Source organism: Balaenoptera musculus, chromosome 14, assembly GCF_009873245.2.
Source record: "Balaenoptera musculus isolate JJ_BM4_2016_0621 chromosome 14, mBalMus1.pri.v3, whole genome shotgun sequence".
NCBI classification, from domain to species: Eukaryota; Metazoa; Chordata; class Mammalia; order Artiodactyla; family Balaenopteridae; genus Balaenoptera; species Balaenoptera musculus.
In genome coordinates, this window is record NC_045798.1 from 27056605 (window position 1) to 27078991 (window position 22387).

Below are 22387 nucleotides of genomic sequence, written 5' to 3' on the forward strand. Positions count from 1 at the left end.
ATGGGGCGCGGGGCACGGTTGATGCTGGCTCAGGATGGATCAGACCTGTGAATTACCTAGGAGAAATTGTCTGCTGCCCTTTTCCAATCCAGTGAATTTAGATGCCCCTGAAGACAAGGACAGCCCTTTCGGTAATGGTGAATCCAATTTTTCTGAGCCACTTAATGGGTGTACTATGCAGTTACGGACTGCCAGTGAAAAATCCCAAAATGCTTATGGACAAGATTCTCCATCTTGTTACATTCCACTGCGGAGACTACAGGATTTGGCCTCCGTGATCAATGCAGAGTATTTAAATGAACCCTTGACTTTTAATGTTTACAGAATTCCAAATTGTAGTTAACCAATCCCCTGTTATTGGGCATTTAGATCATTTCCAATTTTCATATTATAAACAGCATTTTCATGTGCATCTTTGGGCATCCGGTTTTCCATGCATCTCTGGTGATTTCTGTGGAGCAGATTAGTCAGAACTTTGGATCGCAGGACAGGCAGTTTTAAGGCTCTTGGTGCATGATGATGAATTGCTTTCCAAAAAAGCTGTGTCCATTTGCCTTCTCCCAAGTTGACTTTGAGAATGCCAGTTGCAGACCACCTTATATTTTAATTGTGTCCAAAGGTCTCCAGGGCAGGGTCTTGTTTGGGCATCTTTGACCCCATGCCCAGCTCAGTGTGCAAAATATAATACAAGTTAGTGTTACACGAATGAGTGAGAGCAAAGGAAGGCCCCGATTAGTACCAGTGTCTGAGTCACTATGAAGGCCGGCTCCGTAGGACTTACCACCCAGTTGACATGGGGACTCGGTGCAGACTCATGTGTTGAAAGGCATCTCAAAGTTGAAGTGGCCGATGGGAGAGATGAGGAAACTACACAACACAGTCATTCAGACAGTCTGAAGACGGGCAGGAATTCTTTTTTGTACTCCACTCTGCGGGCAGCCGTCTTTATGCAAAGCCCTGGAAGAATGACCTTCACTGAGCTGGTGAGGTCATCAAACTCTCTGTTCACATGGATATCCTGAGGAGAAACCCATTACAAGTCTGTACGTTATCACTTTCTAAGAACTTGACTGTTTTACTTATGTACCGAAGGTATCAAAGAAGCTTATTAGGGCATTAGTTGTCCCAAGCCTGAAGGATTGAAACTGTAAACACATCTCTGGAAAGGCTTTGACTCAGGCCTGGGTTGAAAAGAAAAGAAGTAGGATAAGCAGTGATTTGTGACTAGACTCTTTTCATAATTTTTATTTGGGGATTCTCTCCTTAATGTTTAACCACCTTAGAAAAGAGTGACATTTTTTCTATATTAAAAAGGCAAAATTGAGTGAAAAGGCGTTCTCATCTCCTGTACAGTTCCCCAAGTGAATCTTCCAGCACTAGGATCCACCTGCAGCCAGTACTGGACAGGGAGAGGGGCCGCCTTGCAAGAGCTGAACCTGCAAATCCAAACATTGGTGAGCAGTGAGCATTGTGCCCCCTAAGCCACCTATTCTCTCTCGGCCAATGAAGAACCCAGGCAGGGGTCTGAGGTGAGACCACCGTGATACCCCACACAGGGCTGGGAGGCGAGTCTGAGTGGCGTCATGACCCAGGTTGAACTTGGATGTGGCCATGCTGTGTATCTGCGCTGGGCACTCTTTCTCTAATCCCCACTTTTTTTCCTCTAAAATGGGGAAAATTATACCTCCTAGGGCTGTTGGGAGGATCAGAGATGAGGTTTATGAGAAGTTCTTACAGAAAAATCCAGCAGCTCTAGGGCAGACAGTGGATTAGCCCGGACAGACCTGAGAACACCAAAGCAGCCTTCACTTCACATGGGATTCCTGGACACGTGAGAAACACACACACAGGTGAGAGACGATGAGCCCAGGGAGGAGGGAGGGATCCCTCATCTTTGTTGATGTGGCTCTGGGCGGCCCCACTCCCTCAGCTCAGAAGGCACCTCCCTCAGACATGATGCCCTTGGTGAGGCTGGAGTCGGGGAAGAAAGGAAGGGAGTGGACACTGAGCCCCCACTCTTCGCCCACTCTGTGCTGGGAGCCAAAGACATAGACACACAAGACACACCCCGCCCTTAAAGAACTCACCGGTGCAGGGAGGAGAGGAAAGGAAACATAAAAGTATAATGTGAAGAGTGCCATGAAACCGGCTGCACCAACCCTCCCTGGGAGGTAAAGGGTGGGCAGGGGATAAAACCCCTGAGCTGAGCATTACAGGTGAGGTGGGTGGAGCTGGGCATTTCAGTAAGAAGAGCCGCAGGATCAAAGCAGGGCTGAGAAATTGCACTGTGTGGTAGGAGAATTGCAAGCAGGTTGGGGTGAGAATGATGTGCCTCAAGGCGGGGGGTGGGGGGTCTGCTGGCAGAGCCCAGAGCCCACATGCTGTGAATGACATGCTAAGCTTGGATTTGTCCAGAGGGGAGTGCCCAACAGGTTTAAAGCAGGGGCATGTTTCTGGTGTAGAAAGATCACCTGGAAGCAGGTGGGAAGGAAGGGCCAAGACGGTGAACAGGAGGAGGTGAGAAGGAGGAGCAGGCAGCCCCGTTCCCCCCTCCTCCCCACACTGTTCTGCAGGAGGTGAGATGGAGGGAAGATGTGGAAAGGGAGGGTTCAGCACTGGGCCCCGGGCAGGTCTGTGCTGGGGCCCCAGCTTCTGACTCAGTGGGAAGGAGCCCCCACCTAGAGGCAGCCCTTCAGGGGGATGACACGTTCAGGTTCGACTCCCAGAATCTAATGTGCCTATTCCCATCTGGGGGTTGGTCCAGCAGGTGGCTGGAAATGGGGACCCAGAGCTTAGAGAGAGGTCTGGGTTTCAGCCGGGGCTAGGAGAGGAGTGAGCCTCAGGCTGGGGAAGGGGGTGCTGCTGGGGGCTCCTGTGCCAGCTGAGGGCCACGCAGGGCTGGATGCCCCCAGAGCTGCTGGTACAGTGGTCTTTGTGGGCCTGCTCCTCCCTGCCTTCTCTGTTCTCTGCTCTCAGTGATCAGCCACACCCTCCCCACTGAAGACAGAACACCTGGGCGGCCCCTGGGTTCCAGCAAGGCCAGGGGAAGAGCAGGGGAAGGTGAGGGGAAGCCAGGTGGCCCTGGCCATCTTCAGCAGAGCACAACTCCAGTTGGGAGGGGGAGGGGGAGGGGCAGCTGGGAGGGAAGGATGGAGGGGGAGGAGTCTGAAGGAGTTCTTGGGTCAGGCCAGAGATGGGTGAGTGAATGACAAGCGGAAGAAGTGGTCGCAGGAGGAAGTCAGGGGGCCCCCTACCCCACCTGGGCTCTGGGACCCATGTACCCACTGCCACTGGGGTGAGGAGATGTAGTGGGGGAGGGGTCTGTGTGGACAGGCACAGGCAGGTCTGTGCCGGGGCCTCCCCCATCAGGCTAGCACTCACAACAGGAATCCTCAGTGTCTGGTTGACCTGCAGGCCCAGGCTCAGGGCTCCCACTGCAGAGATGCGGTTGTTGCTGCAACAGAAAGGCATATGCATGGTACTGCCTTGCAAACAACTGTGCAGAGCCAGGTTGCCCCCAGGGTCTTGGCTGGAGCTGCTGGTGCAGCCCCCAGGTCCAGCTTCACGCACACGCTGGGGGCCCTGGGCAGGTCAGTGTGTAAAAGCTTCATCGGAGGCTCCAGTGTTCAGGGAGATTGCCCAGCAAACACACCTAGAGTGTTATTCCCTCCACCTCCTGCACCAGCTGCTGCTCCCTGGCCCTCAGCACTCAGCAGGTGCTCCCAGGCATCCTGCCCCAGCTGGCACCCCGTACCTATCCCCATGACAGCCACCCAGCTCCCGCCCCACCTCTTCCTGCTGCTGATGGGCACAAACTCCAGGCCTCAGCACTTTTCTCGGCCACTCTGTCTCCACAGTCAGCCCCATGTCCCTCTAACTTAGACCCCAGCTTGGCCTTGAATTTCAGCATCTCTCCTCTGGCCATGGCTCCTTCCATAAGGAGGAAAAGTGGGCAGGATGGAGCACATGTCCCTGCCAGTGGCAGGCAGGCCCAGCTCATTCCGGCAGCCCCGGTGTGAGGCTCAGCCGCAGTAGCCCATGACCTGTCTGGCCTCTGCCTCTTCCCTTCCCTCTGGGCTGTGGCTCCCGCTCTGGTTTCCCCAGGAGGCCTGGGACCCTGTCAGGGCCTGGAGGAGCAGCCCACCCATGGCAGGCCCCCTCAGCAGCCGTGTGCTGAGCAGAGCAGACCACTCCTCCTGAAACAGAGGAAAACTCGTGTGGAGCACACACCCCACGCACCCCCGCACCAGGCTCTGCTGAAGATGCCTTACACGTTTGCACTTCCCAGCCCCCGGTCTCGCAGTAGGCATTACAAGTCCCAACTTACAAAGGAGAAACTTGAGTGAGAAGGACGGAGCTGGGCTGTGGCTGCAGCCGCACCATGAGTGCGTGTGGCAGGTTTGGTCACGAAGTGGTGAACAGCAGCAAGATGAGCTCCAGTCCCTGGGTGGCCGTGGGCCTGGAGGCAGGGGCGGGGCACCCCATGCTCTCACCTCATGTAGACCTCCTCCAACATGTTGTTGGTCTTGAGCCCTTCCCCCAGTGCGGAGGCTCCAGGATCCCCACAGCCACTATACGAGATGTCCAAGACCTTCAGGAAGATATTTGCCTGGGACGCAAAGCAGCAACCCCATGGGACCACATGTGAAGGTGGAGGAAGCCAGTCCCCAGCCTCCGAGCCCAGGAGGCCCAAGGAGCAAAGAGCGTGGACGGAGAGCAGAAGACCACAGAGGTTCCAGAAGAGAGCCCTGGGGCTTGAACGATGGTGACTGGCAGAGTGGAAAGACCAGAAGCAAGCACAGAGGGTGGGTGTGGATGCGAATGAGCCTCAGGACTGGGCCATCTTCCTCGGGCAGCAGGCCCCAGAGACACAATGATGAAGCTCCCCCCCCCCGAGTGGGGACCTCTCAAGGGCAGGGCCCCCGAGGCACAGCGCAGCCCAGGGCCCAGAGGGCACCCCAGTGAAGGGCTATTGGATGAAACATACCCAGGGAAATGTGATGGGGAGGAGGGTGGGAGCTCGTGGGTGCCCTGGGGACACAGAGCCTGATCTGTCACCTTGTGGGGCAGGACCCCAGGTCAGCCCTGTCAGAGGGCAAGGCAGCGGCTGCCGTTCCCTGAGGAGGATCCCACAGAGGCAGCTGCCACCGGGAGCATCACAGGCGCCTGTGCTACCCACTCCCAAGGCCTACGAACCCCAAGACCCAAGGGAGCAGGCAGGGTGTTTGAGAGTGTGTGCTGGGATCCCAGGGCGCAAGGCTGTCTTCTCAGGGAAGCATCTGCATCTGCCCAGCGGTGAGCATGTGTCACTGGACTGCACAGTGTCCCCACAGGCTGCGTGTCTGTGATGTCTCAGAAGGTGTGCGACATTCAGCTGTGGACCCCTCACTTAGTGACATGAGAGTGGGCACAGGGAGACCACATGTTGTCGTCATTAAGTAGAGCCAGGAAGATGAAAATCACCTGAAAAAACATTCTTTGAGCTCTGCTGAAAAGATCCAAGGCTCATTTCTGAAGAGCTGCGAAAGATGGGGGGCTGGCCCCTGGGAGACCTGCCCCCAAAGGACAGGCTGGAGGGGCTTACTGGGTGAGGCCTCATACCTCCAGTCCCCTGGCGAAGGCTACAGTTCCTGGGCCTCGCAGGTGATTCCAGCTTATGTTAAGCTCAGTGAGTCCTGTGTTTTCTGCCAGGGCTGGTCCAAGCATCTCCCCTTCAGAAACAGGAAGACAGACTTTTTATTCACTCTGTTCATTCCTTCAAAAAGTGATACCGATGCCCGCTGTGGGCTGGGGTCTCTGCTGCACACCAGCGTCAGGGCGTTGAACCCCACGTGGGTCTGCCCTGCCCTCAAGGAATTCACATTTATTGGAGAAGCTATAAATATAAATTAATGGGATGTTAGCTATTACAGACCACAACAGGGAGGTGTGGGGACAGAGTGGGGGCCAACCCTGCCTAGGGGATCAAGAAAGCAGAGAGAACCTTGAAGATTGAGGGACACACCGTGCACGTGGGCAGGCACCGTGGAGAGTGGACCCGGGGAGGAGCGGATGTGCTTGTGGAAATGCACACAGGCCTGGCGCTGGGCCGGCCAGGCAAGCCAGTGGAAGGAGGTGGGAGTGACGGGCACTCGAGAGATACGTTAAGAAGAGAGAAGGTGGGTGGGAGGGGTCAGAGACAAGAGGTTGGGGGACCAGTTGGATGGCTTGTGCCATGGTCTACGCAAGAGGTGACAGGGCCAGCACAGCTGTGGCAGGGAGGAGGCAATGGTGTAGAAAAGGAAAGGGCAGGGCTGGGTGGGTAAGAAAGCTGAGAGATATTTCACACATAAAATGGTCAGAAGCCCTACCCACCCGCCCCGCTTTCCACTCTGTCAACACTCAGCTGGTCTGACCTGCTCCCAGTTCTCAGCCTCTAGCTGCCCCCCGTGTGGACCTGCTGATCCCTTTCTTCACCTGGATAAGAGCTCCTCATCCTCACCCAGGAAGCCTTGCCTGTTCCGCCAGGCTGGGCCAGGCCACTGTGGACCCCACGTCCACTGTGCTTCCATCCTTCCAGGCTCTGGCTGTTAGACCTCTCTGCCTGGCCCATCTCTCCCACACACTTGGGAGCCCCTCAGGGGATCTGAATATGACCCCTGTCCATGGTGCTGGCACCCAGCACAGGCTGGTTTGAAGAAATGCCCAGAGCAGAGGGCTCAGCTGCCAGTTCCACAGAAGTGTTAGCACCTAGGAGAGCTCCCTGCAGGACAGTGAGGACTCCCTGGGCTGCCTCCTAAGGAACCTCCCAGAGAAGGGGGCTCACACCCCGCATCCAGCCCTGGGTCTGACACCCACTGGTTCTCAGACATGTACGTTGCTCTTCCTCAGACACTCCAGGGCTGGGAGAGGAGGGCGGTGGTCCGCCACTTTGCTGAACAGCTGGAGGGTGAGAAAGTTCTATACCCATGAATCAGCCTCCTGTAGTTCCAATGCTTGTTCTTCATGACCCCTGCAGCCAAGCCATGAGGTAGGTGCCACCCTTGCCTTGGGTCAGGTGGGGAGACTGAGACCCCTAAGGGAGTCTGTCCCACCCACAGATCCCCACTTGGGGAAACAGCCCATCCCTGCCATGCAGCCTTCGTGGGGCCTTGCCTTCCAGCCCCTCCATCCTCACTGCCTCTCCTGTGCTAACGCTCTGACCGTGCAGGCCCAGAGGGACGCCTACCCTTAGTTTGTTGAAAGTCTTAAATGAGCTTCTCTTTTTTTTTTTTTTGAACTAATGTTTTTATAGTTTCTTTTTTTTTTTTTTTTTTTTTTGTGGCTGTGTTGAGTCTTCGTTGCTGCGCACAGGCTTTCTGTAGTTGTGGCGAGTGGGGACTACTCTTCCTTGCAGTGCGCAGGCTTCTCATTGCGGTGGCTTCTCTTGTTGCAGAGCACGGGCTCTAGGCACGTGGGCTTCAGTAGTTGTGGCACATGGGCTCAGTAGTTGTGGCTCACAGGCTCTAGAGCGCAGGCTCAGTAGTTGTGGCGCACGGGCTTTGTTGCTCCACGGCATGTGGGATCTTCCTGGACCAGGGCTCGAACCCGTGTCCCCTGCATTGGCAGGCAGATTCTTACCACCAGGGAGAGTTTCTCTTTTAATTTCACTGATTTCACAACAGTTTTCTTAGAAGGCAGACTGTCTCTCTGGCGGTTAAACTCTAGGGCTGATTCGCCCAAGCCAAGGCTGGCGCCACCCCCACTCACACTAAGCAGTCAGAACAGTGATCCCCGAACTTTCTGGATCAGACAAATCTCCTGGGGCACATGTTAAAATGCAGACGCACCCGCATCTCCCCCAAGAGGATACAGAGGTTCAGGAGGCCCAGGGCCACGGAATCTGTATTCCTAACCCAGGGTCCCAGGTGATTCTTTCTTTTTTTTTTTTTAAAGGAATTCCTTTATTTTTATTTTTTATTTATTTATTTATTTATTTTTGGCTGTGTTGGGTCTTCGTTTCTGTGCAAGGGCTTTCTCCAGTTGCGGCGAGCGGGGACCACTCTTCATCGCGGTGCGTGGGCCTCTCACTATCGTGGGCTCTCTTGTTGCGGAGCACAAGCTCCAGACGCACAGGCTCAGTAGTTGTGGCTCACAGGCCTAGTTGCTCCGCGGCATGTGGGATCTTCCCAGGCCAGGGCTCGAACCCATGTCCCCTGCATTGGCAGGCAGATTCTCAACCACTGCGCCACCAGGGAAGCCCCCAGGTGATTCTTAAAATCGATTGGGGTGGTTGAGGACAGGCAGGTAGAACTGTATGTTCCTGGCAAAGCAGCCAGCCCATGCAAAGGCCCTGGGGCATGAGAGAAAGTGGTAAGATCAAGGAATCCCACTGATGTCTTCCACAGCACTCGGAATGAAATCCTCATGCCTTTTGCCATGATGTGTAGTTCTGCAGCCCTGCTGTCTCTCCATCCCACAGCTGGACCCTCTCTCCTGGCTCGGTAGCCCAGTCACACTGGTGTCTGTGTGCCTGGGAAATAGTTCCTCTGCTTGAAATGCTCTCCCTCTGGTCTTGCCATGTCTGATTCCTCCCCCATTGCACATTTCAGCTTAAACATCTCCTCCTCACAGAGTCCTCCCCAGTGGTCACCTCTCTAAAGCGGGGAGGGGCTCCACATTCGTCTCTAGAATCAAGCCCTGTTTGTTTCTTTTGTAACACAATAATTATGGAGAGTTATCTTGTTAATGTGTGTTCCTTGAGGGCAGGGACTTAGTATACTTCATGGCTGGATCCCTAGTGGCTGTTAGCACCCAGCATATGCAGTGGTGGGCAGTAAGACATTCGAGGAATGGGCCGAGAGTTCTGTACGGGGATGGGGCGGGGAGCAGGATCCACAGCATGGATGCTCAGAGTGGTCCTGCCTGCCTCCACCCACCCTGCCCCAGGAAGATGGACCTGAGTGCCACCATGGTCGCCCTGGCCAGTGGCCGGATGTTACCTGCTTGGTCATTCAGCTGGTTATAGCTCAGGTCCAGGGGTTTCAGGCCTGTGTGGGCCAGCAGGAGTTCAGCAAGGTACTGGGCCACCTGCTCCTCCAGGCCATTCTCTGCCAGCTGTGCCTTCTGCACAGCCGGGTTCACCGCCAGGGTGGCACAGACAGCCCGGGCTCCCACTGCTCCCAGCTGGTTCTCCGACAGGTCCACATTTGGGGGCCGGCACCACTCCTTAGTGGTGGGATCCAAAGCCAGGCATCACCCTCCTCCCTCCCGCACACCTTCCAGGCCTGACACAGCAGGAGGGGCCTTGCAGTCAGACTGTCCAGGGGTGGATGGTGAGTCTGCCACCCATCAGCTGGGTCCCCTCCAGCCCCAGGCAGCTTCCCAGACCTCAACCCCCACTCCATGTCTCCACGAGTTTTGTCAAGGGGCTAAAACCACCTGCTTTGTGGGGCTGTGGAGGACGTCTGCGATGTAGATGCAGACACCCCGCTGATGATTCGTGCCTGGCGTAACACAGCCCACCCACAGAAGCCCCCACTGCCACATTTCCGGGGACTGGCAGTGACAGCCCAGGTGGCTGTGCATGGAGCTCATATGTGAGCAGACGCTCCGCTGAGCATATGTTCCCCACATACCCAAGGTCTAAGTGGCATTGTTGGGCCCACTTCACAGATTGGAAACTGAGGCTCAGCAAGGTTGGCTCCTTGCCCAGGGTCACCCTGCCGCAGAGGTGGCATTTGGATCCAGCCCTGACAAACTCCAGCACTCCGCCCCCCGCACTGCCCGGCCCCTGACCCTCGGTGCCGCACTCTCCCACCTGCATTCAGACACTGGGAGGACAACATATGCAGGGGTGCTGGCTAGCAGAAGAGGGTAGAGGAGGGGTCCAGCACTGGGTGCACCACAGAGGGTCTAGCTCCACCCCACCCTCCCCACCCTGTGATGAGGCCCCGCCCCCAGCAACACCAGCAGGTCGGTGGGGTGACAAGTCCCGGTGTGGGGGTAGCCTGCCCCACTGTCCCAGGCACAGCACCTACCACAGATACTGCTTTTGCTCAGAGCACCTGCCAGGGCCTCTGCGCCGGCCCCACAGAGCCCACTGTCCCGAAGTTCCAGCCGCTTGATGTAGGGATTGGAGGTCAACACAGAAGCCAGAGCCCGGGCCCCGTGGGGCAGAGAGGGGCCTGAGGGGCCTGGCCCTTCCCAGAGCTCAGGGCCCCAGATAGCTAGCCAGTACCCAGGCTCTGTTTGCAGGGCTCAGCCCACTCAGTGCCCTCCAGCTGGAAGGACCTCCCCTTCCCACAGGCCCAGGGACACCTGCTTCTCCTTATAGGCTCCACCCAGGAGCTTCGCTGACTCTCCAGCAAGTTAGGGGCCCCTTGCAGGCTCCCCAGCCCTTGTACTGAACTTTGTCATAGCCCCGATCCCACCTGTCACCCACTGTGGGGGATGGGATATGCCTGGTACAGAGCAAGGCCGGGGAGTATGTGGATGGGCTCAGGAAGGGACCTCTGCCATGGCTGCTGCTCCCAGGTCCTTGTCCTCCAAGCCTGGCCCCAGGATCCCTCCAGGGGTACCTGGGGCCCCAGACCATGGTGCTGCAGGTTGAGCTCTGGGGTGCTCCCTTGGCGCAGAAAGCAGGAAGCAGGCACGACGCTGTGGGCCCAGCAAGACCTCAGGTAGAGGGTGTCCTTGCCCAGTTCTCCAAGCTTATGGGTGCCTGATAGGAGACAGGGATGGATGTGGACCCCTCCCCTGCCTCCATCACTATGCAGCCTTGTTTTCCTTCCAGAGGCATTTCCTCCTGCTAGTAGGGACTGTTGCCCCCACATACAGACGAGGACATTGAGGCTCAGAGAATGCAAATCCTTTCCCCAAAGTCATGCAGCTTGTAGCAGCTGAGCCTGGCCCTACCCTGCCTGTCTGACACCAAAGTGCATGCTGTCTCTTCCGCTGGATTGCAGACCACATACGCTTTATGAACATTTTATGGGGAAGGAAGCTGAAGCAATTCTAAGTTCTATACATCCATTACTTTAGTTTCTCCTGAGGGCTGGGAAAACCCAGCCCTGATCCCATGTCAGGGTGGGACAGCCCTTCTTACAGTGTTTGGCAGGATTTTTGCATTTAACATCATTCTGGAAGCCTGTTCTAGTCGTGGAACTCCTGATGCCTCCAGGAGCATTACGGAGATGGCACAGGGCTGGAGCGGCCGCCGGCTGCCCCGAAGGTGTCCACGGAGGGACGCGCTCCTGCCGGACGGGGTCCCCTGCCTACTTGGCTCCAGCCTGCCCCCCGGCCGGTAGGCACCTTCTTTTCTCCTGGTCGGAGTTCGAATCCGCGTCCGAACCCTTCTGGGCCTCCGGGACCCCTGCAGGACGCCCAGCGGCCGCCGCCGCCCCTTCCTCCAGCTCTTCCTTCTCTCCAGGCGCCTCGCAGGGACCCCTCATGGTTACTTCCACTCTGCACTCGCGGACGCCGAGGCCGAAACTGCGAGGGCTGCGTCGGGAGCGAGGCCAGGGCATGTGGGCAGACCCTCCGGTGCATCGACCTATCGGGTGCGACGCCTGGCGAACAGGCGTCCGCTACAGCCAATAGAGAGCCTCCCGGGCGGCAGTTGCCCAGGCGACCCCGAGTTGTTGGTTGCTGCGGACAACGCTGCGGGCCCGGGCTGACTTTGACCCGCTCGCAGCCAGGACCGATTGGCGCGTGGCGGGCTTGTCTTCCCGTCGCCCTAGGCGGCTCCAGCATCGCCCCCTTTCCACTCCAGAGCCTGGGGGTGGGGCAGCTCCTCGGGGGCGTCGCAGAGGAGTCTGGGGGACCTTGCAGGGCCTGGCCACCTCCTCTCTGGAGCCATGGTCACGCTCCCATTCTGTGGGTCACAGCTCTCACACGCTCTAGTGTCGCATATGTTGCTCCCTCCACCGAGAACATTCCTCCCCAATGCTGCTTGTTGAACTTAAGATCAGCAAGTGTCAGTTCAGAGGTTGCTTCTTCCTGAAGCTTTCCTTGTCCTCCTCTGGGCTCCTGCTGGCCCATGCCGCCCTCTCACAATACCTACCCCACCTGTCATCACCCCAAGGAGGTGAGGCCAGAGGACAGTGGACAAAGACTGCTCCTCTCTGCGTGCCCGGGGCCCAGCAGAGGGAGTCTGAAGCGGACGGGAGGCCCAGGGCAACTGGGGGTTGGGCCTGGGAGGTGGAGGCTGAATCCTGTCCAGAGTGTCCCTTTAATAGCTGCTGGCCTGGCCCGGCTTGGCGCCTGCTTTACCTCCCGTCCAGCTGTGGCTGCAGTTGCTGTGCTGACTCACGCGCCCCAGCCGCCGACAGGATCTGGGAGCATGGGCTCCCCAGGGGCCGTGGTGGGCTGGGGGCTTCTGGATTACAAAACGGAAAAGTACGTGAAGACCCGGAACTGGCGGGTGGGCGCCTTGCAGAGGTTGCTGCAGCTGGGGGTCATGGTCTACGTGGTGGGGTAAGAGAACGGCTCCTGGGCGTGCTAGCCGGAGGGATCACGGCTGGTCCTGCTGGGCTGAGGGGTGAGGGTCTGACTCTTCAGGGGCTGGGCTGGTGGTCGTGGAGCAGGGCAGGAGGTGGGCAGAAGGAAGGCTCTCCATCTGTCTAGAGGCCAGTGGGGTGTAAGAGCAGGATGTGTGCTTGGGTGCCCACCTGCATCCTTTCCTGTGCCTTGTTCCCAGCCCCATGTTGGGCTTGGGCACAGAGCAGGATGGGCCCCCATCCCTGCGCAGGAGGCCCCTGGCCGGCAGGAGGTAGTCCCTGACACTTGTGAGAGCTGAAGCACTAAGGCCCCCAGTAGAGACCACCAGTTTAAGCTGGGTCGGGGTAGTCTTTAAAGAGGAAGCTGGATCTAGGCGGGGCAGGGGGAGGGGATTGGCTGATGAAGGAGGTGGTGGTGGGCATCTCCAAGCCCATGGGTGCCTGGTGAGGGTACTGGCTCTCCTATGCATGGCCGGAGCCTCTGGCCTGTGCAGGGTGTTTGGTGTGGGAAATGAGGTGGGGAGGAGGTGGGGCCCCCGAATGCTGGCCTGGGAGCCTGGAGGGTATGGGGGGAGAGACTGAGCAGGTGGTCCCAGATCTGCCGTGTGCCGGGGACATACCATACCGCCTGTTGCCTCCTCAGGTGGGCCCTCCTCGCCAAAAAAGGCTACCAGGAGCAGGACCTGGACCCCCAGATTTCTGTCATCACCAAACTCAAAGGTGTTTCTGTAACCCAGATCAAGGAGCTGGGGAACCGGCTGTGGGATGTGGCTGACTTCGTGAAGCCGCCACAGGTGGGTGACTTGGTGCTGCTGCCAGGTACTGGCACCTCTGATACCACCCCTGCACCAAGTGTGTGCGAGAGAGGCATGTGATGCCAGAGGGGGTGCTGATGCTGTCAGAGGGCCACGCTCGGGAAGGGCCTTACAGAGGAGTGGTGTCTGGACAAGGCTTTCAGGGATGTGTAAGAGGTTTCCGTGTGGAGGAGGCGATGTGTCGGGAAGCCAGGCCAGAGGGATGCATTTACAAAGTCTGCATCTGGAATAGATAAAGATGTGGTACATGTATACAATGGGATATTTCTCAGCCATAAAAAAGAATGAAATAATGCCATTTGCAGGTACATGGATGGACCTAAAGAGGATCATACTAAGTGAAGTAAGTCAGGCAGAGACAGACAAATACCATATGATACCACTTATGTATGGAATCTAAAGTATGACACAGATGAACTTATCTATGAAACAGAAACAGACTCACAGACATAGAGAACAGACTTGTGGTTGCCAAGGGGGAAGGTAGTGGGGGAGGGATGGATTGGGAGTTTGGAATTAGCAGATGCAAACTATTATATACAGGATGGATAAACAACAAGGTCCTACTGTATAGCACAGGGAACTATATTCAGTATCCTGTAATAAACCATAATGGAACAGAAAAAAATAAATTAAAAGTCTGCATCTGGAAAGGAGAGGAGTGTCTAGGAGCTCAAGGTTTGAGCTTGAGGGTGGGGTGGGAGGGGTGCAGGGTGCCAGGACCTGGAGCTTCCTGGACGCCTCCTCTCTGACCTGGAACACTGCTGTCGAGTGCTCCTCCTCTGCCCCTCCCATGCTGCATTTCCGGCAACTTATCCTTCCACCTGATTGTCCACAACCTCAGTTTCCTCCTCTGTCCTGCTGATGCCCAAATTCTAACTCCGGTGACCACCTGCCCTGAGCACAGCTGCCTCCTGGGTGCACACCCGCCACATCCAAAGAGAAATCATCTCCCTCTCCCAGTGTGGCCTTTTGTCATCCAATGACATCCACCAGTGCCGAGGCTGGACCTGCTGGATGCCTTACCGTCCCTCCCTCCTGTTCATTCCATTTCTTAACAGCTTTCACGACTGCTCACGCCATCCCTGGATGGCTGAGGTCTTCTGGTGGGTCCCCATGCGGCAGCCAGGCTGAGCCTGCCAGCCCTTACCTTTGACCCTTAGGAAGCTTCCTTTCATGATGGTGGCCACCAAGCCCCTCTAGATCCTGACCACCACCACGCCCACTGCCTCTGCCCAGCCCTCGTCTCCCCTTCCTGGGCATGCATCCCCCACACCCGCTGAGCTCTCGTGTGCAGCACACAGGTGCCAGTCATCTTTTGTCCAGACAGAGCTTACGTCCGGCTCCCCTGGCCCCTGGCCATGCCTGCAGTGAGGGGCACACCTCCCCACTAGCCTGGATCTTCAGTGCCTGGAAGCAGGAGGCTCTTGGAAAATTCTGGTTGAGCAACTAAGTGAACGTGAGAGGCAGACATGGGCTCAGAAATGGCCAGCAGCCCAGCCAACCTCCCATCTCTGCCTCCCTTGCCTCACTGGAGAGCGTTTTCCTGGGGCTCAGGGCTGATGACCCGATGGGGCCAGGGCCCCTTCCGGCACAAGCCAAGCTGCCGGCTTCTGGCATCTCCCGATGGGAGCAGGGAGCAGAGACCAACCCTGACACTTGTCTTCTAGGGAGAAAACGTGTTCTTCTTGGTGACCAATTTCCTTGTGACGCCAGAACAAGTTCAGGGCAGATGCCCAGAGGTAAGGCTGCCTGAGGGCTTCCCAGCGGGTCCCTAGTTCCAGAATCTCTTGCTGCTGTCCCCCGTGAGGTGTCCAGGCCCCTCCCCATCCTGATCTCTGGCACTCTGGGCACTCTGGAGGTTGTCAGGGTAACACCCAGAACGGGGCACAGTGCTCAGGTGGGCTCTTATAATAGCAAGAGGCAAGCTGGGGGACTTCCCTGGTGGTGCAGTGGTTAAGTATCCACCTGCCAATGCAGGGGACACGGGTTCGATCCTTGGTCCCACATGCTGTGGAGCAACTAAGTCCCTGTGCCACAACTACTGAGCCCATGCGCCACAACTGCTGAAGCCCACTTGCCTAGAGTCCATGCTCTGCAACAAGAGAAGCCACCACAATGAGAAGCCCGCGCCCCACAATGAAGAGTAGCCCCCGCGCGACACAACTAGAGAAAGCCAGCACGCAGCAACGAAGACCCAGTGCAGCCCCCCAAAAAAAAACAAACCAGGCAAGCCCTTTTCTACGCACAGCCTCTATTAACGTGTGCTGGGGCAGCTTCCATTTTTGTGCACAAACAACACACTCCTGCTTATGCTGTGCTCAGTGTCCCTTATGGTCTCTGGGTACTTTTCACTACAACTGTGGTCAAGCCCGTCTCCTGCCATCTTCAGATCCATTTCTTATCCAGAAATGCAGATCCTCCCCCTGAAATCTCACCTTTTCCCCTTGCCTAGGGATGTCCCAGGGATCCAGCCTCTGTCACAGAGCCCACTGACTCTTCTCTCCAGCTGTGGATTTTTTTCCAATTTTTAAAATTGTGATAACATACATGTAACATAGAATTTACCATCTTAACCATTTTTAAATGTACAGTTTCCTAGCTGTGGATTTTGTTTGAACAGTCAGGAACCAGGACATAGCCTTGGAAGCCTACCTCCATGGTGACATCTTTCTTTAATCGAGGCTAAAAGTTAATCGCTTGCTGGGCTGGAGAGTAACTGTGTGGTCCCTGCCCCTAAGTCCTGGTTGTTGGTCCCACCACAGTTGCTGGGGATGTCACATGTCCCTGGTCGGCCCCATCCTCAGAGGAGGTGATGTGTGTGCACTGGGCAAACGCACGATGTCCTTCCCTTTCCAAATGCTCAGACGACGCCTATTTATTGTTCAGTATGTGGACTGTCCTGAAATTTTTCTGGGGCCATGGTTCTGCATTTTCTGGAATCCATGGGATTCCTCTTTGCCCTGTGTCCTGGCTTCTGGCTTGTCCCATGAAACTGACCACCAGGTCTGACCACCCGGCTTCCTGAGAGCAGCTCCTCTGAGGGTCCTGGTCGTCTGGTCCCTCCCAGCACACCCACTGTGCTTCCTGTAGTGTTAGAGCTTCAGAAACCTGCTGAGCCTCCCCCGGGGCTGCAGAAGTCCAGCCCGCATACGCCAAGGAGCTTCTGCACAGACGGCCCAGCCACAATGCCAGGTCCTGTGACAGGGGCAGAGGCTGCAGCTGGGAGCCCCAGGGAGGCACCTCCTCTGCCAGCCCAGGGCCTCAGGAAGGGTTTCCCACTGGACTCAGAGGCTCAGTCAGGATCTTGAGGCTGTCCAGGCAGAGGGGGCTGCGTGGGCAAAGGCCCCTGCTGTATGGGGTGAGGCACCTCTGGGGTCACCTGCTGCTCAGTGGGGTTGGAGCCTCTATTTGGACTGGAGTGGGAAGGGTGGAGCCCAAGATATCAGGGCCCCAAGAGCCCTGCTGTGGAGCTGAGCTTGATCACAGGAGCATGGGGGGTGCAGAGGGGCTCAGGGGAGGGGCGCTTCATCTTCTGTGCCTTGGGAGGGACGATTCGGGCTGCTGGATGGAGGAGGATGAGGCTGAGATGGGGACCCATGTTGGTCACCATGGGGTCTGGACAAAGGAGATGGTGGCCCAGCCAGGGTGGAGAAGAGGGGCAGATTCAGGACGCAGGTAGGGACAGCAAGGCAGAGCAGGTGGCTCCACACTGTCCTCTGCCCTCTAATCACATTTGCTCAGAGCCCCTGAGCCCTTCTTACCACCGGATGCTGTGTCCCCCCTGCTGCCCCTGAACTGGGTGCCCTGGGCAGCAGCGTCAAGCCTCAGCCGGGACAGAACTACAGAACTGCGTCCGTGAGGCTGTGCCTTCCTTTCGGGGCCTGGGACCCCCGGAAAGCTCACCACCTTCCCCTCTTCGCTGATCCCCAGAACTCTGTCGCTGTGTGCAGGCACCTATGTCCCTGTTTTACAGAAGAACCAGCAGGAAAGAGAGGAGCCTGTGTACTTCCCAGGCCCCTCCCACCAGGGCCGCCCCCTTGGTCGGCCCCCAGCGCCTCCGCCTGGGCATGAACTCACCTTCCCCACCGTCCTGCCATCTTCCCTGTTCTGTCCTCTGAATTGGACCAGAGGAGCTGGGCCTGGATGAACCACTTCTTTTTTTTTTTAATATTTATTTATTTATTTGGTTGTGTGGGGTCTTAGTTGCGGCAGGCGGTCTCCTTAGTTGCGGCTCGCCAGCTCCTTAGTTGAGACATTCCAACTCTTAGTTGCGGCATGTGGGATCTAGTTCCCTGACCAGGGATTGAACCTGGGCCCCCTGCATTGGGAGCGCAGAGTCTTATCCACTGCGCCACCAGGGAAGTCCCCCTGGATGAACCACTTCTGCCCCCTGCAGAAGTAGCAGGGCAGGAGTCTTGCTCGGCCTTGGAATACAGCAATCGCACCCCTACTCAGCCGGGGCTGTTCGCCCCCCCCTTTCATTTGCACCCTCCAGCTTTCTCTTGTGCCCCCAAACTCAGGGATCCCTGAGGGGCTAAGGCAGGGAGGGGCGTGTCCCTGTGGACTGCAGGGCAGGTCACGGAGGAGGCATCCCTTGGCAAGTCTGCTCTCTCACCCCTAGCACCCCTCCATCCCGCTGGCTAGCTGCTGGGCCGACCAGGACTGTCCTGAAGGGGAGACAGGGACCCACAGCCACGGTAACCGGCCCCCCCAACCCCCACCTTGCAGTGCTTCCACTGGAGTGGAGGCTCTGGGGGCCTGGTGGGACCCTGGGTGGCTCACCAGTGCACGTGGTGCCTCTGCATCTCTCTGTCAACGGCCCCCTCCCCACCCCTCCCCAGGCCCCATGGAGATTTGAGGGCCTGGAGTTTGTCTTGCATTTTCAAGGCATAAAAACGGGCCAGTGCGTAGTGTTCAACGGGACCCACAGGACCTGTGAGATCCGGGGCTGGTGCCCAGTGGAGAGTGGTGCTGTGCCCGTGTAAGTCTCCCCTCCATCCTCCACCCCTGCCCCAGGACCACAGAGCCTGCCACTCCCCTCCCCCCCCACCCCCCCACCCGCCCCGCAGGAAGCCCCTGCTGGTCCAGGCCGAGAACTTCACGCTGTTCATCAAAAACACCGTCACCTTCAGCAAGTTTAACTTCTCCAAGTAAGGTGGGGGGGTCCTGGCTGGCCGAAGACCCTCCGTGTCCCCTGCCTGGCCTGACCCCTGCCCGCTCCTCTCAGGTCCAATGCCTTGGACACCCAGGACCCAACATATTTCAAGCGCTGCCGCTACGACCCGCGCTCCAGCCCCTCCTGCCCTGTGTTCCGTATCGGGGACCTCGTGGCCGCAGCTGGAGGGGTCTTTGAGGACCTGGCACTGCTGGTGGGTCTGTGGAGGGGGCAGGGTTCTGGGAGGGCTGGGAGAGGGCCCTGGGCCCCAAGCCGGTGGAGCAGTGCTGTGCTGTGTGCAGGGCGGTGCCATGGGCGTCCACGTCCACTGGAACTGCGACCTGGACTCCAGGGGCTCTGACTGCTGGCCCCACTACTCTTTCCAGCTGCAGGAGTGGACCTACAACTTCAGGTGTGGCCCCCACTGCCCACCTGCTCCGAGCCAGGTTCTCGTCTGCCTGTCCTCCTGTGGCGGCCAGGGCAGACCACCCCTCCCAGAACTCTGGATGCCCGCTGTGTGTGGGAGGGGGGCCCAAGGGAAGGAGGAGGTGGTCTCAGCTCCACGACCCCCAACACAGGTTCCATCCAGCCTCCCTCCTGAGCCCTACCCCCTCCACCCCACGCCCCCTGCTGCTGCTGGGACCCCTCCCCCAGCCCCTCCTCCCCCATCCTGCCTCCAGCACCTCCCTCCACTGCACAGGGGGCTTTCTTTTTTACTTTTCCCTTAAGGTTTTATCAAAAAATTTACAAAAATCTATAGAAAAGTTCAAAGATTAGTACCGTGAACACCCATATAGCTGTCATCTGGGTTCACCAGGGTTTTTTGTTTTGTTTTGTTTTTACCATTTTGACACGTTTGCTTTCTCTCTCCTCTCTAGACTGAGCTGGATATATTTAGATAGATTTCTAACCAAACCATTTGAAAGTAACAAGCAGATGTCTGGCAGACACTCACCACTCCCCAGGGTGTCCTGAGAATAAGGACCTTTCCCAAGTGACCGCTGTCCTGTTGTCACATTCAAGAAATTTAACATTGGCAGAATGAATCTAATATTTAAATTTCCCCAATTGTGCCAATAATAGTCCGAAATCTTTTTATTTTCCAATCCAGGGTGTACTCAAGGAACTTGCATTGCATTTATTCTCATGCCTTTGAGTCTCCCAAGCAGACCTTCCCCTGCTGCTGCCCAGTGGGATCCTATCTTTCTGCCACCTCATGTCCCCTCGTCACTTGCATGCACACACACGCGAGCACACGCGCGTGTGCGCTTGCGCACAGACACACACGAGCGGACCTTGCCTGGACTGGTTTCACTGACCTCCCCTGCCCTTTGCAGCTATGTGGAGCTGGCCCCCACCCATGCTGTGCTCCCCTTAGCTCTGTGCTCTCGCTGGTGCTGCTTTGTCTAGAACTCCTTCTTGATCCCTGGAAAACCAACCTGCGTGTCCCCCACTGCAGAAAGCCTTCCCTGGTTCTCAGGGGAGAGTGAGCTCCCCCCTCTGGACCCTCACAGCCCTGGGCCTGCCCCCCAGCTCCCCCCGCCCCAACTGCAGGTGTCTATTTAGAGACCTCTCTGCCCCATCCCCTCAGCAGGCAGGGAGCTCCTGAGAGGCGGGTCCTGCTTGCTCTTTCCCTGTATCCTCAGCAAACAACCCAGGACTCAGGTTAGGGCTGGGGGTTTGTGGAGTCAGTGGGTGAGTAAGATGGAGGCCTGGGAGGGCCAGCCTGGCCGGGAAGCAGGCAGAACAGGCCACCAGACTCTCTCCTGCCCCCAGGACGGCCACTCACTGGTGGGAGGCCTCGGGTGTGGAGGCCCGGAGTCTGCTAAAGCTCTACGGGATCCGTTTTGACATCCTCGTCACTGGGCGGGTAGGTGGGCAGGGGAGGGTGGGTGGGGGGTGACAGGCACGGCTTAGAGGCTCACCCAGGTCTCTCAGGCAGGGAAGTTCGGGCTCATCCCCACATTCATCACTCTGGGCACAGGAGCAGCTTGGCTGGGCGTGGTGAGTCTGGCTAAAGTGGGCTCCCTCTGGCTTCAGTGAACATGGGCCCAGGCCCATCCAATGGCACAGCCGAGCCCCATGATGTTAGGTCTAGTTGCGGGGAGGTCTGGGGAGGTGGCGGGAGGGCGGGTTGGGGGCCGGGACACAGGTCAGTCCTGTCTCTCCCAGATCACCTTCCTCTGTGACCTGCTGCTGTTGTACGTGGATGGAGAAGCTCATTTCTACTGGAGGACCAAGTATGAGGAGGTAAGCTGCCGGCCTGCCTGGCCCCTGGGCTCTGCTACACTTCTGGGGAACGTCGGCCTGAGCCCTGACCTGCTGTCCTCATCTGCAGGCAAAAGCTCCAAAGGTGACTGCCAGCCCTGAGCAGACAAAACCGGCATCTGCACCCCTGTACCTGGCTGCCCAGGCTCCTTAGAGGGGGCCCAGCGCCTGTACCAACGGCCAGGGCTGCTACCAGGAGCTGGACACCAAAGCCTTGGCCCTGGCCCCCGCTTGCTGGCCCATTCCTGAGGCCTGTTCCCTGCTGTCGGGGGTCGGGGCTGGGAAGGGAGGGGCCTCGCCTTGGGAACCTCATGGATGGAGCCCCAGCAGGACCAGGGCAGGGAGTGGGAGAATTCCATCCTTAAACTCCCAGGCACACTGTCCCTACCCTGACTCTGGCCTCGGCAGGGTGCTGCCCAGGGAGCAGCAAAAGCCGCTATTGCACAGAGACCTGCAGCGGAACATGTCCCAGGGCGCTGGTCACAAGGGCTCCAGCTGTGTCTGGAGAACTCTCTCCCAGCTCTGTCACCAGGGCTTCCAGCAGCGGCCACTCACCAGTGGTCAGCACAGACCCTCCACTGGCCGTGCAGACTCCAGCCCTCTCCCCCGGCAGCACCCCCATTGTAGGTAGAGCCCCCACCCTCTCAGCGCTGTTCCAGGGTCTGTGCTGCCATAGTCTAGAGCAGGGTAGAAAGAGGTCTGACAAGAGGGCTGTCTCTGCTGCTCTGGTGCTGGGTGCCTGGGGCTCGTCCCCACCCAGTCTGGGGAGTCATCCATGGAATTCATATTGGGGCAGGCAGATGACCCAACCCACTAGGACCCGGCAATGGCGCATGCACCAGCCCTTCCCGGTGGTGGCCCTCAGACTGTGGAGGGCTGGGATTGGGAGAAGAGGATGGAGAAGCTGAGCCAGTGGTCACTGGGTCCTTTGGGACCATCTGTGTGCTCCTTGGTGACACCCAGCCCAACCTCCTGGAACTTGTGGGGGTGGGGAGAATGTATATCTGGAATTCACTGCTACCCAAGGTCACACACCTAAGAACCAGCCCGAGGCAACTGCTCGAATGAGGCCCTGTCCTTCCCTTCGAGTGGAGCCCAGTGGCCAGAAGGAATGCCCCAAACAAATTCCAGAGGCCCCGGCAGGCTGGCCTGGATCTGGCTGTGACATCCTCACAGGGTCTGAGTCCTGCCCGCTGGAGAACTCCCCATGCGGCAGGGAGCCTACAGCTGGGAGGGAGGTACTGGCTGCAGGGGTCTGACCCTGTCTTGGCTCCAGGGCAGCGGCAGGGGTTTGGGAGGGCCCACCTGGGAGGCGAGGGGCTGCTTTCTCACGGGGCCCGGTGACCAGGCATGCTGGCCGCTTGCCAGGGCAGTGACATGGGCCAGCTGGGGAGGGCAGGGTTGGGGTTCAGGCTGGGCTAGCATCTGGAACCATCTGGCATCTGGAGCCTCAGCAAAGCCTTGGGGTCCCTGCTGCCTCTCAATCCCCAGAGCAGTGTCCCTGGGGAGGCAGGCCACAAAGGTCAGGGTGAGAGAACATGGCCCTGAGGTCTTTACCGGGGCGGGGTCCCATGTACGGGGCCCAAAGAAAGCTGATGTATGGCTTCAGGGTCCGGGAGTAAAGCCTGTCAACAGCAGCTTCCTGCGTGCTTCTTACAGGCAGAGACAGGAGCTAGTGGTGCCTGTGG

At 57.8% G+C, this 22387-nt stretch overlaps 2 protein-coding genes across 3 annotated transcripts; one reads left to right on the forward strand and one right to left on the reverse strand.

Moving 5' to 3' along the window:
• Positions 1-857: 857 nt before the first annotated feature.
• Positions 858-12170, reverse strand: LRRC74B (leucine rich repeat containing 74B). Its single transcript, XM_036823264.1, is given in 9 exon segments — positions 858-1018; positions 1736-1832; positions 3383-3454; positions 4494-4609; positions 5602-5711; positions 8961-9172; positions 10001-10128; positions 10539-10688; positions 11280-12170. Coding segments are annotated over 9 exon segments (1230 nt in total). The 5' UTR covers positions 11487-12170; the 3' UTR covers positions 858-880.
• Positions 1017-22336, forward strand: P2RX6 (purinergic receptor P2X 6). 2 transcript variants are annotated; one of them, XM_036823262.1, is made up of 14 exons: positions 1017-1529; positions 1692-1850; positions 6871-7009; positions 13102-13252; positions 14944-15015; positions 17898-17973; positions 18164-18257; positions 18346-18426; positions 18504-18645; positions 18734-18843; positions 20208-20301; positions 20370-20435; positions 20604-20681; positions 20770-22336. In XM_036823262.1, the coding sequence occupies exons 3-14, from the start codon at positions 6948-6950 to the stop codon at positions 20851-20853; spliced, it is 1110 nt and encodes a 369-aa protein (XP_036679157.1). In that variant the 5' UTR covers positions 1017-1529; positions 1692-1850; positions 6871-6947; the 3' UTR covers positions 20854-22336. The 2 variants fall into 2 exon arrangements, with proteins under 2 accessions (XP_036679157.1, XP_036679158.1); XM_036823263.1 differs by lacking the exons at positions 1017-1529; positions 1692-1850; positions 6871-7009 and adding an exon at positions 12175-12435.
• The last annotated feature ends 51 nt before the right edge of the window (positions 22337-22387 follow it).

Excerpts from the sequence above, each read along its gene's own strand:
- P2RX6 (XM_036823263.1), top strand. The coding sequence starts at position 12,302 with ATGGGCTCCCCAGGGGCCGTGGTGGGCTGGGGGCTTCTGGATTACAAA. Across the intron at positions 15,016-17,897 it reads TTCAGGGCAGATGCCCAGAG|CACCCCTCCATCCCGCTGGC; the intron begins GTAAGGCTGCCT and ends TCTCACCCCTAG. Across the intron at positions 20,436-20,603 it reads GAGCAGCTTGGCTGGGCGTG|ATCACCTTCCTCTGTGACCT; the intron begins GTGAGTCTGGCT and ends TGTCTCTCCCAG.